Source organism: Haliotis rubra, unplaced genomic scaffold (assembly GCF_003918875.1).
Source record: "Haliotis rubra isolate DU_JTF1 unplaced genomic scaffold, ASM391887v1 Scf786, whole genome shotgun sequence".
In the NCBI taxonomy this organism is placed as follows: domain Eukaryota; kingdom Metazoa; phylum Mollusca; class Gastropoda; order Lepetellida; family Haliotidae; genus Haliotis; species Haliotis rubra.
Genome location: NW_025767508.1, coordinates 39,705 through 51,450, shown reverse-complemented (window position 1 = coordinate 51,450; position 11,746 = coordinate 39,705). Strand labels below are relative to the sequence as shown.

The following is an 11,746-nucleotide window of genomic DNA, read 5'->3' as shown; positions in this document are numbered from 1 at the left end:
CTCTTCCCCATGGACGACAACAGCGTGGTGTACAAACTTGTGGCCGACATCGACGACAGACACTACGAAGCTGAGATTCAAGAAAAACAACAGGTGAGGATAAAACAAACTTAATCATGAGCATGATTATACACCTCGATCATCCCCTGGCCTCATCAGCTTATGTTAACACTGGTTGTGGTACGAAGCGATTTGGATCTGTTTGACATGACGTCGTTGATTGTCTGTTGACATACACCATGAATCGTTGATAATAGTCATGTGTCTGGTCCAGATCAATTACGTTTAAGAATTGTAATGAGTTGTTAAAATACATAATTCGTGTCGGTAAAACCTAATGGTTAAAACATATGGTAGCAACAGGCTGGGTATCCAGGGTGAAAACGTAATCTCCACATAACCGCTGATCGTAACGTAATTTAAGATGAAAGAGACATGCGCTTTCCCACTTGTATAGTGTTAATACCTCCAGGAAAGATCTGTACCAAGCTGGATTAGGCTATACTCTTCTAGAAGTTTCCAGACTACACTTGATAAATATAGTAACTTCCACATCACTGATTACGTTATGTAGTAATACATAGCCGACAACTAATTATTCAGTTTGTTAAATGAAATAAAACAGTGTTAAGAACTGTTGGTGATTTGGTGCTTGGTAACAGAAGGAATGTAAGATAGTTACAACATTGCATGACGACATATCACAGTACATTCTGTCATTCATAAAGGTCACAGAAACCTACACAAAAGCTGATGTTGCTGGTCGACCTCCTTTTATGAGAGAGGAACAAGAAGCTTCAGGAGACATCTTCAGATGCAAGTTGGGTAATCTACCACCAAATTCCGACGCCAAACTCCAGTTTTCTTTCGTGACGGAACTGGCTCAGGAGATTGATGGGTCTCTCAAGTTTGTTCTCCCCACGGTCCTCAACCCCAGACAACGTCCCAGCACGGAAGGTAAGGCAACATCAACAACGATTTCTTTCTTGACATTTGTTTTTCTACGACTGTTGATTTCTCCGTGTTTTTCACTTCTTAATTCGTTTCACAACCAGGCGGGCATTATAAGTCGTTCACTGGTCTCGAGGGTCACATCAACCCATGGGCCCCGAGGGACCAGTGAACAACGTATTTATCTTACCGAACACCTCAATGGTAATTTGAACTGTTTGAAGCACGGGTATCGGATCATATTATGGAGTACCAGACGACAAGAAAAACAAATTTAGAGTTATCTCCTTCCATCGATTTGAATTCGCAAAACATCTGTAATTTCCGTACATCATACCTGATTCAATGTTATTCGAGAAAAATAATTACTACTACGAAGTACCAAATGAGTTCGGCATTCCCAGCGGGTTAGATAGAAAATGTTACTCGCTTGTAAGCTGGGTACATTGAAAATAATAGAAGAGCGCTCAGCCAATCAGAAAACGACATTTATGTGTGAAGCAAGATATTAGCTGACATCCTTACTGTATGCACTCAGTATGTGTAATAAGGTGATAGTATATAATGAGATGACAAGGCGATGTGTCCTTTATCAGAAAATTGTCATTAAGACAGGTTTCGAAGTTTAGTACTATAAATGCAAAATAACAATTTATCACATGTGTATAACTACAGAGAAGTATAAAAAATCTCGCAGCTTCTAAGAAGAGTTTTAGTTTTTTGGGGTTGTTTTTTTTCTCCTTGTTTGTTGTTGTTTTCGGGGTGTGGGGGATTTGTTCAATGTGAATAGGAATAGGAATATATACCCAAATTTTATAATTCTTTGGTTCAAACTGCTGTTCTCTCTCATTGAACAATTCCTCCATTAAATTTAGGTATGTAGTCCTTGTTTGGTTCAATATTTAACATTTATGATAAACTGTACTAGTTGCACCATTCAGCGTATCAGATCAATAAGTCTGAAACTGCGACAATGTGTCTTTATTGTTACGTTTGTTGACAAATACACGAAAAATAACTTCGTTAATGAACATCTGACATGTCGCTCAATTACAAGATTTTCCCAAAGAAAACTACATCTTTTAGTAATGACAACTACATACAGAGACGGTGGAGGACCCTAGTGATGAAAACATTTGCTCGTCACGCCGACTAACTAGACTCGCTATGTACCATCCATGAATACAATGTCAAAGCCATTCTTCATATAGTCAATGGATATTGCCGAAACAGGCGATAAGCTGATGTTTGTCTTCTGTTACCGTAGATGCAGATGAAGATGCGACTGTGCCTGATGTGAGTGCAACCTGCTACAATCTGACCTTCCACGGCACCGTGGTGTCTAAGCACGAGATAGTCAGGGTGTGGTCCACTACAGACAGGCTGACCACGGTTGTGGACGGCGGAATCGTCAAGACCGTGACGGTATGCATGCACACACACACACACACACACACACACACACACACACACACACACACACACACACACACACACACACACACACACACACACACACACACACACACACACACACACAGAGACACACACACACACAAACAGGCCCATCCGTAACACGATTAGTAAGAGTGTATCTCAGCAAATTTCCCCTTAGCCACATCATTCCTCCAGCATTGTCAGAATCCTGTATTATTTTATAAAAATACATATTTTTTTGCAAAGTAACCTGAATTCGATTGTGTATACGTCTTGTTTTGTCAAAATAGAAATATTTCGGTCTGACATTATTGTGAATTCTATAATGTTCAGCACACCTGCTATACGAAGTTGGTACCGGTATGTTTCCCGTGATCGCCCAGCGTCACAAGATGCAGGTTCTAGGAGTGCAACTGAAAGTGTTGTCAAATAGCAATACCACGGAGGGGACACACAACATACAACAAGATCATCGATTTCTGTGAACAGAGGCACATTTAGCATCGTTGGAAAATTGATAAAATGATACGACTTCTTAATTATGGACATGCTTGTGTACCACTTAATAATTTATTTGGGCAATGTAATACGTAATAAAGAAGAAAGAACAAATCCTTAGGGATCAGCTGTTGATGGTGGTCGTAGTGTTGGTGGTGATGGTAGTGGTGGTGGTACACAGTAGGTACCATTATATAGTCCATACATCTTACAGAATGATGTTGAAGTTGACAACTATTTGTTTTAAGAAGGCAGTTGGAGCAATAGTTCATTTAGTTTTCTCAGAACGATTTAACTGATGAAGTGAATATGTGCATCGGCCTAACATGAAGCTTTGACGTCAATGTGTGAACGATGTGTCATTTCAGATACGTCTCACTGAACCATTCAGTCCAACACATAACCTATCGTTCAACATTCTATATGGGGAAGACTACAACATCCAGACCTCCCTGGAGAAAGGAGACAAAGGTACCGTCGTACATCACTAAACAGGAAACCCCATTAGAAGGAACCCCTTTAGTCTGGAAACCCCTTAAACGGGCAACCACGTAACGTCCGCGCATACGACGACGTATCTTCATTAGAACTATCTGATATTATGTTAATGTATACTTTAATGTCTTTAACTTCCAGAAGTGACTGGTTATGGTGGGTCTGATTAACGGGGTTTCATTGTTGGATACCCCGCTGCCTGATTGTTATTGGTATATATTACTGATGCCATTGAAGTCCTGATTCTGACTTCAAAGTAACACGCCCTTGTTGTGAGAGGCAACGAGTGTGTCGGTCCTGTCATTGCAATAATCACTCCACTTGCTAAAGACATCTTGTATGCTCTGGACATCTTGTATGCTCTTGGCGGATTGTATGCTCTGGACATCTTGTTTGCTCTTGACGGCTGATTTCAGTCGAGACGTAGCTGGAATATAACTAAGTGTGGCATTTAAAACAAATAGATATGAAAGGACCATGTTTTCAGTAGAAACTCACCGATAACTAAGAGCAAGCATGCTGAGTCAGTTGCCAGGCTTCGAATATATCCCTCCGTTAGTCGTTTCTGTTGTCATACACAGGTGCATCTTCATCCCTCCTTCGGCGAGACATACTGATGATGTCCTTGCACCCAAATGTCATCTCGGGGCCTCTGAACGCTGAGTTCATCTTCATCTTAGACCGATCAGGTACGTGCAGGCGGCTTGTACTGTTGTATGATACTTGTGTTGTATGATGCGTGTGTTGTCTGATGCGTGTGTTGTATGATGCGTGTGTTGCCTGATGCGTGTGTTGTCGGACGCGTGTGTTGTATGATGCGTGTGTTGTATGATCGGACGCGTGTGTTGTATGATGCGTGTGTTGTATGATCATATGCATACAGGATTCTGTAGCCAGCCGTCGTATATACAACTACTGTGAAATACGGTTTTAACGAACACAAAGGTACTACTTTAGTTCTTTACAACCGTAGTTCGTTACAGGCATTTCGACCGCAAGTGACCGGTACCAAAGTACACAGTTCCTCATATGAGCCAGTTCGTTATTAACGCGTTCGTTATAAATCGAATGGTTATGATGATGGTGGATATTTTCGGCAATATATGTTGTGGCGTGTCAGGTTAATATGGTGTAGATATAGGTACTATCCATTTGTGCAAATCACTAATATGTGATGACAAGCCTAGAATAGTTGTCAAGATATTCCTTCGAATACTGGCACAACTAAGGGAGACAATTCCTGCTGCTGTTTCTGGTCACTGGGCTAAACCTAAATAATTGCATGTTTATTCTAGGATGTGTGTACATATTACTTTGTTAATAAGATACCACACTATATGAAAGTTACCCTTGAATGTCTGGTCTAGATTTGAGTATTTACAGACCATATTCCTAAACGTGTCATACTGTTTGTTATGGCGTTATAAACAAAGAATCAATTACCGGGCATACGAACCGTATCAATGATAACCATCACGCAAAATAGTCATGCAGTTGGTGGTGTTGACACTGGCAATTCTTTCCACAACAGGCAGCATGAGTGGCAAACCGATACGAAGAACCCAAGACCTTCTGTTGTGCTTCCTGAAGAGTCTTCCGACAGACTGCTACTTCAATGTCATCAGCTTTGGAACCGGATTTTCTCCCCTTTTCCCTCGGTAAAGGAATTTAATAAATACAGAAGTGCATTTTAACACCATAACTCAGAATCACGATTTTCTATTCAATCAAGATAATTTTTAATTGATAACTTAAATGGGGATAGAGGGAAATATTCACACAAAAGTTCAAAACAGAAACACGATTTCGTATTTTATTGATTAATCAATTGTACACGCAAGTTTGTAATTGAAATTCCAAAATAATTTAAAATCGAAAATATTTGGGGTGCTTTTTCTTTAATAAGACCAAGGAATATGTATGCAATTATGTTTCTTACTCTTGCCAGGGGGTCCTTTATGTTTTTGAATGGGTTTGGGTGGGCGAACCCTTCCCCCGTGATCCTTCAAAATACCTGTGTAACCATGTTTTGAAGGGGGAGCGAGCGTTACGGGCCAGCCTCCCTGAAGAAAGCCTTGGAGCTCCAGGAGGATCTGAGGGCGGATATGGGAGGAAGTGAGTTTTTTAACCCGATACACTTCGTGTTGGAGAGAGGAGAAATCCCCGGCTACTCACGACAGGTAGGACTTCTGTTTATCAGAGCGGGATGTGTCATACCCCCAGAGAACTACTCTGTTTACATTTGTCAATTTAACTTTCATTTCCGAAAATGTTAATATTGTACAGTAACAATAAAAATGTTTATATTTAGTGAATTATTGTCAGCTTCATGAATAGTGATGGTCACAGTCATTCGTGGCAGTAGTCTAACGATTAGCAGTGGTGGCAATAGTAGTAGAAATAGCATTAGTAGTAGTAGCAGGAGTAGCATTAATAAAAGTGGTAGCAGTAGCAGTAGCAGTAGCAGTATCGTCGTTCGTGAAATTGTAAATTTATCGTAAAGGTTTAGATGTGTTTCCTCCAGTAAAAGTTCTCGTTAGATTATGCGACATGTCGCTCCTGTGGATGTTATGTATCAGTGTTCTGCTGCAGGTGTTCCTTCTGACGGACGGAGACGTCTCCAGGGTCGGTCACGTAGTGGCCCTGGTCAGGAGGAAAGCCAGATCGTGCAGGTGCGCTTTCCTAGGAATCTTATTTACTTCGGGCTAGGTGTCACAGCAAACCTTCAATTGTACCTTGATATCGTCAAAGTGTTACATATGACGATACGTATATAATGTCAGGTAAAACTGTCGGGTTCAACTTGGCTTTCAGCATCATTCCAGTTACGTATATAGGGACAAGCAGAATGATAAGCTTGATGTCATGTTGCAATATTCCTCCACGTCAAGGAACGCATTTCGAGCTATTTCCGGCGCCATGTAAAAGTTTCATACATGTTTAATAATTAACACTGTCAGGCACAGTGTCTAGGTGTCTACGATTGTAAACTCTGTCTCTACCCAGGGTCTTTACAGTGAGTGTCGGTGCTGCGTTGTCGACGTCGCTGGTGAGGAGAGTCGCCAAGGCCGGAGGTGGGCTGGTGGAGTTTGTGAGAGACGCTGATAATCTTCATAAGAAGGTGAATATAGTATATCGTGAAACTCATAAGAAACAACTCGACCATGCCTTTGTGTAGAGTTTTTATGACAATATAAAGAGTTTTGTAACCTCTATTTATGGAACTTTATACAAATTTAGTTGATGCTTCCTCAAATGTATGGACTTAGCGTCGTCACCAACACTCAGTGAAGTTGGGTAGTTAAGGTCCTTAACGTCAGATGTTATGGAGTGAAGACCTGTGAATGACAACATGTCACTGAGACATGTTATCTCATGACATTATAAGTTGTTCACTGGTCTCGAGGGGGACATGGGCTGATGTACCCTCGATGTTTCTTTATGTGAACAACGTATTTATCTTACCGAACACCTCAATGGTAATTTTGAACTGTTTGAAGCACGGGTATCGGATCATAGTATGGAGTACCAGACGACAAGACGACAAGAAAAACAAATTTAGAGTTATCTCCCTTCCATCGATTTGCATTCGCAAAATATCGGTAATTTCCGTACATCATACGTGATTCAATGTCATTCGAGATAAAGAATTACTACTACGAAGTACCAAATGAGTTTGGCATTCCCAGCGGGGTACATAGAAAATGTTACTCGCTTGTAAGCTGGGTACATTGAAAATAATAGAAGAGCTCTCAACCAATCAGAAAACGACATTTATGTGTGAGGCAAGATAAGGCTTCGTGAATTTAACCAAGACGAGGATCGAACCCGCGACTTTGGCGTGACGGTAAACCAGCGTGCTGTTTCAAGAGTATGAACATACCGATATTATAAAATACTTGTAATAATATCTTGGTGCTTCTATATTTTAGTAATTGAGTGAGCAGATGTTATGCAACACCAATGCCAGTAATGCATGCACTTACAAACCACGGATGTCGAATCCATGCCATACCATCCTCGATGTGCCAGGGTCTCTATCTTCGTTCTGTGTTTTATGAACCTATTCGCTACCCCAGCTGTGTTTAATGGAAATGACATTATAAACAATTATCATATTATTCTCATGAGCGGGAGGTGACGAGAAAAACGAGATTGAGAAGTCACTTCCGAAGTATATTTGAATGGGTCTATTGTATTTATCATAATGAAGAAAGCCTACACTGAAGGATGGGACAAGATATGACAATACACTCGCCCTATTACGATTTATGGTTTGTTAACACTCGTGACATGGTGAAAGCTTAAGAACTGCATCACTTCAGACATTCCTCCGCATCAAGCAGATGTTCCGGGTTATTACTGAAGAAGTACCCAAAGTGGTGGGAAGCCAAACTCACTCACTCACTCACGTTCTCTACACAGATTGATCGTCACACGCCATCTATCGGAACAGCCAGAGTCTCTGGCAGGATTGGGGAGAAGGGGTTCACGCACACGCTGACGTTCGACGTCTCCAGGGACGCGGTCACCACGTCTGAAACATACATGCACAGGATGGCCATCAACGCTCTTATCAAACACCTGGAAGTCATCGACAAAGGTAATAAAGCAGGTACAAGGACACGGCATGGAACACATACATCACCACGCACAGTTCACATCACAGCACACCTCATCACATCATAACACGTCACATCAACAACAAAACACTGCAACACCTCACACTCCTCACAAACAGATGAAACTGCACAGTTCTCACCACACCCAACTACATCAGGTATCACACCACATCAGGTATCACACCACATGACAAACATATCACACCACCTCACACAAACACACCTCACACACACACCCAACTACACCACGTATCACACCACATGACAAACATATCACACCACACACCTCACTCCACACACCACACCCAACTACACCACGTATCACACCACATGACAAACATATCACACAACACCCTCCACACTCCACACACCACACTCCACACTCCACACACCACACCTTATTTCACCACAAAACCAAACATATTATCTATTTTTAAAAAAAATGTACATCAAACGTATTTACAAAGCGCCGTCATATAGCTTGAATATTTCTGAGTGAGGCTTGAGACAACACACAAACAAAACAATAGTATTGCATGGAACAACTATTCAACCCTGTAAGTATCGCCTGGAAATATGAGCATATTCACAACGTACCTCACCCCTCGACACTGCCCCTCCACACCCGTCTTCTCATCTATGTATACCAGCACGACTTAGATACGAATATTAGGTATTAAATGCTGGATATGGTGTTTCTCTGGCGAACTTGTTTGTAATCAATTAATGTTTTATGCAGATGATATTTAGTATTAGTAGCAGTAATAGTCAGCATGTATGTATGACTTATTTCACAGAGTTCGGCGGGTTGAAGAAGGATGAGATAGTAGCTGCCAGTATGTCGGGTAATGTAGTTTCAAAGTACACGTCATTCGTTGGTGTGGACGTATTGACCACCGAGGACCACCCCCAGCCCACTACACGTCAGATAACGCGTACGGACATGAGGTATGAACGATTCCCGAGTAAGGTTTGGCGTGTCCATAATCGTGATTATTTTTGTTTATAATTACTATTTAACTTTCGGATAACTGTGTGAAAAATACTTCTACTGTGGCACCTCGGTAATTGTTTGTTATCCAATATGCGACAGTTAAAGGATGGCTTCTAAATGCAAGTGTCCCGGTATTCCCGAAATGTGTTACTCTTAACGTTTTCACAAGGAGCCTCGTCACGCCGAAGACCCGGGTTCGAATCCCCACATGGGTACAATGTGTGAGGCCCATTTCTGGTGTCCCCCGCCGTGATGTTGCTGGAATATTGCTAAAAGCGGCGTAAAACCAAACTCAGTCAGTCAGTCAGTCACAAGGAGCCTAGTCCGTCCGGTTTAACAAGGTTTCACTATATCTCCGTTATAATAATGATAATCATAATATGTACACCTGGTCTTGTAAGTGTAAAAGGCAATATGGTACAAACTAATAACCAAAGAATAATCATAAATAAATTATGAATAATTTATAAATAAAACATAATTATGTCATGCTATGAAAGAATCCGATATTTTTAAGTGGTTGTAAGTCGTATGTTACGCTGATTAAACAGTTAGACAAGTGTATGGATGTCTCTTGCAGTGCAACTGAAGCTGATGTAGCAGAGACCACTGATGAAGGTAATACATAACCTGGCTACATCGTTATACGAATACAGGGGTGACAACATCAACCTGTCTTTATCATACACGTGGCCTTCCATCGTCATTTACTGCTTTTCGTATTTCAAACGTATTATAACGTAGACACTTATTACAATACAATACAGTTAACGTTGTAAAGTATTAGTGACATAGAATCATTTATTTGAAACATTTTGATTTGCAATAAACATTCTGTTTCTAATCTTGTATTCGGCTCTATACAATGCTCATTTGTTTAACAATAATATCTGTGAGTGTAGGCTTTGACATTACCCGAAGTTGACAGCTGTCGCCTGATGGTATAACACACAGGTCGTCTAAGGTGTCGGAATTTGTTGTATCTGTTGTTCATGACTGAATCCAATACACGTTGGTTTAATCTGCACTGGTCATGCACTCTGGTGTGGCAGCTCATACGTGTTGGGATCACAGAAGGGATGGTCTTTAGGCTTTCATCCAACATGTGAAACCATGTTTTAACTGGAATTATGAAAGTCGTTCACTCACAATCCCCGATGTCAACTGTTTCTTTCAGTTACAAATGTATTGATCATGGCCAGAAATCAAACAGATGTACGGTTGTTATTTCTTAACACGACATGGCCTGACATACGTCACCTCATTCGTCAACAGTATTCTGAACATTGACTATCATAAACATGCGACATGTCACAGAGGTGGTGTGGGTTATTTGCCTGTTATTCGCTTATTTTCATACATACATACATACATACATACATACATACATACTAACATTTGTATAGCGCCGATATCCAGCTCAGCTCAGCTGCTCAAAGGCGCTTTGTTTTTCCCTCGTTCACTGGATGTCAATCTCAACGGCACATCGTATTGTCAATCTCAACTCCCTGGGGATCATACATCTGAAATATGTTAATGTACGACAAATAAGGATACAAATCTTTAACTTTTACCATTGATCTTTCCTTTGGTATAATTCAGATCGAACGTGTATCAGCCATGACGTGTTGAGTTGTTCAGATTCGCCCACAGCGAGTGAGATGGTGACACTGCAGGAGGATGACGGCGCTTGGATGCTGAGTGAGGCACTTTGTTGTCTCATCAATGTACATCGGTACAGACTGATAAAGATGGCAGTGTGCACTGTGAGTGATTTAAATCAATACCTTACCTGTCCAAGTTTTCTTTATATAACCAAATGTGGACGGAAGCAAAGAAACTAGTAATGACCTACTGCTCCATCCAGCTGTTACCCAGCACCCATTCAGGTGAACTGGCTCGAGTTTAATAACAGCTCAACACATACATAGTATTACATACACATCCTTCTTTTTGTTCAGGACTTAAATGTATGGGCGACTGGGTTGGCGATTTGCTGGTTGACGCTGGAATGCCCAAATGAACGTCTAGTGTGGGAGGTGGTGGTCAACAAGGCCAAAGACTGGCTGGACAAGCAGCTTGGAGGACAGGAGGAGCTGGACAAGTTTCTCAGGGATGTTCAGGACGCTGCGTTCACTGACGAAGACGACGAAATCAAGCACATTATGTTGAATGAGAGTGAGGACGAGGTTTCATCAATGTCCTGTACACCCGAGACGAGTTCACAAGGCAGTCCACTATTCCCAGTGAATACATTTAGAGACTCCGCTGACAACGTGATACACGGCAGTTTCAGTCACGAGGACGTCTCCCATAGAGAAGTCGTCAGTTCTAAAAGTGGCAACCCGGTGTAATATATGCCTTTTAATTTAGACTCCACAAACTCTAGTGCGCCTCTTGCCTGTCATTACACTTTTAGACACTGACGACACCACATGTGGTGGATCTCTTCCTGTTGTCCAACTTCAGCTGAAACCATTTGGAGGCCTGTCAAACAATTATTCAGAGAATACTGACGCGCACACGAAACCCGATCACGCATTTCGCTGTCCTGAGTTATTGCGCTTGAGCCTACAAGGATTCAGAGATCGTGGATTGGAATCCCAGATCTTTCCTGACAATGAGTGTTGGGTCGTCAGCAGCGTACCCTTGGTCTTGGGTTTCACCGGTGTGGTAAAGATGTGTGACCAACAGTACTTCGGGATTTCCTCCCACATTTACCAAACATGCTGCCTATAATTCACTACTG

The 11,746-nt window shown here is 41.5% G+C and overlaps 2 protein-coding genes across 2 annotated transcripts; both read left to right on the top strand.

The window, feature by feature from the left end:
* Positions 1–8,753, top strand: LOC124261042 (von Willebrand factor A domain-containing protein 5A-like). The gene is made up of 11 exons (XM_046695363.1): positions 1–93; positions 729–957; positions 2,219–2,376; positions 3,255–3,357; positions 3,963–4,070; positions 4,913–5,039; positions 5,417–5,561; positions 5,974–6,053; positions 6,388–6,502; positions 7,807–7,984; positions 8,743–8,753. The coding sequence occupies exons 1-11, from the start codon at positions 10–12 to the stop codon at positions 8,751–8,753; spliced, it is 1,338 nt and encodes a 445-aa protein (XP_046551319.1). The 5' UTR covers positions 1–9.
* A 1,886-nt stretch (positions 8,754–10,639) lies between these two features.
* LOC124261041 lies at positions 10,640–11,351 on the top strand. The gene is made up of 2 exons (XM_046695362.1): positions 10,640–10,763; positions 10,959–11,351. Exons 1-2 carry the CDS (start codon positions 10,659–10,661, stop codon positions 11,349–11,351), a joined length of 498 nt encoding a protein of 165 aa, XP_046551318.1. The 5' UTR covers positions 10,640–10,658.
* Positions 11,352–11,746: the final 395 nt, after the last annotated feature.

What these genes read in the sequence shown, in the direction of transcription:
- LOC124261042 (XM_046695363.1), top strand. Translation starts at nt 10, where the DNA reads ATGGACGACAACAGCGTGGTGTACAAACTTGTGGCCGACATCGACGAC. An exon ending in TCCCCGGCTACTCACGACAG is followed by an intron (nt 5,562 to 5,973) that starts GTAGGACTTCTG and finishes GTTCTGCTGCAG; the next exon opens with GTGTTCCTTCTGACGGACGG. An exon ending in CTGATAATCTTCATAAGAAG is followed by an intron (nt 6,503 to 7,806) that starts GTGAATATAGTA and finishes TTCTCTACACAG; the next exon opens with ATTGATCGTCACACGCCATC.
- LOC124261041 (XM_046695362.1), top strand. Translation starts at nt 10,659, where the DNA reads ATGGTGACACTGCAGGAGGATGACGGCGCTTGGATGCTGAGTGAGGCA. An exon ending in TAAAGATGGCAGTGTGCACT is followed by an intron (nt 10,764 to 10,958) that starts GTGAGTGATTTA and finishes CTTTTTGTTCAG; the next exon opens with GACTTAAATGTATGGGCGAC.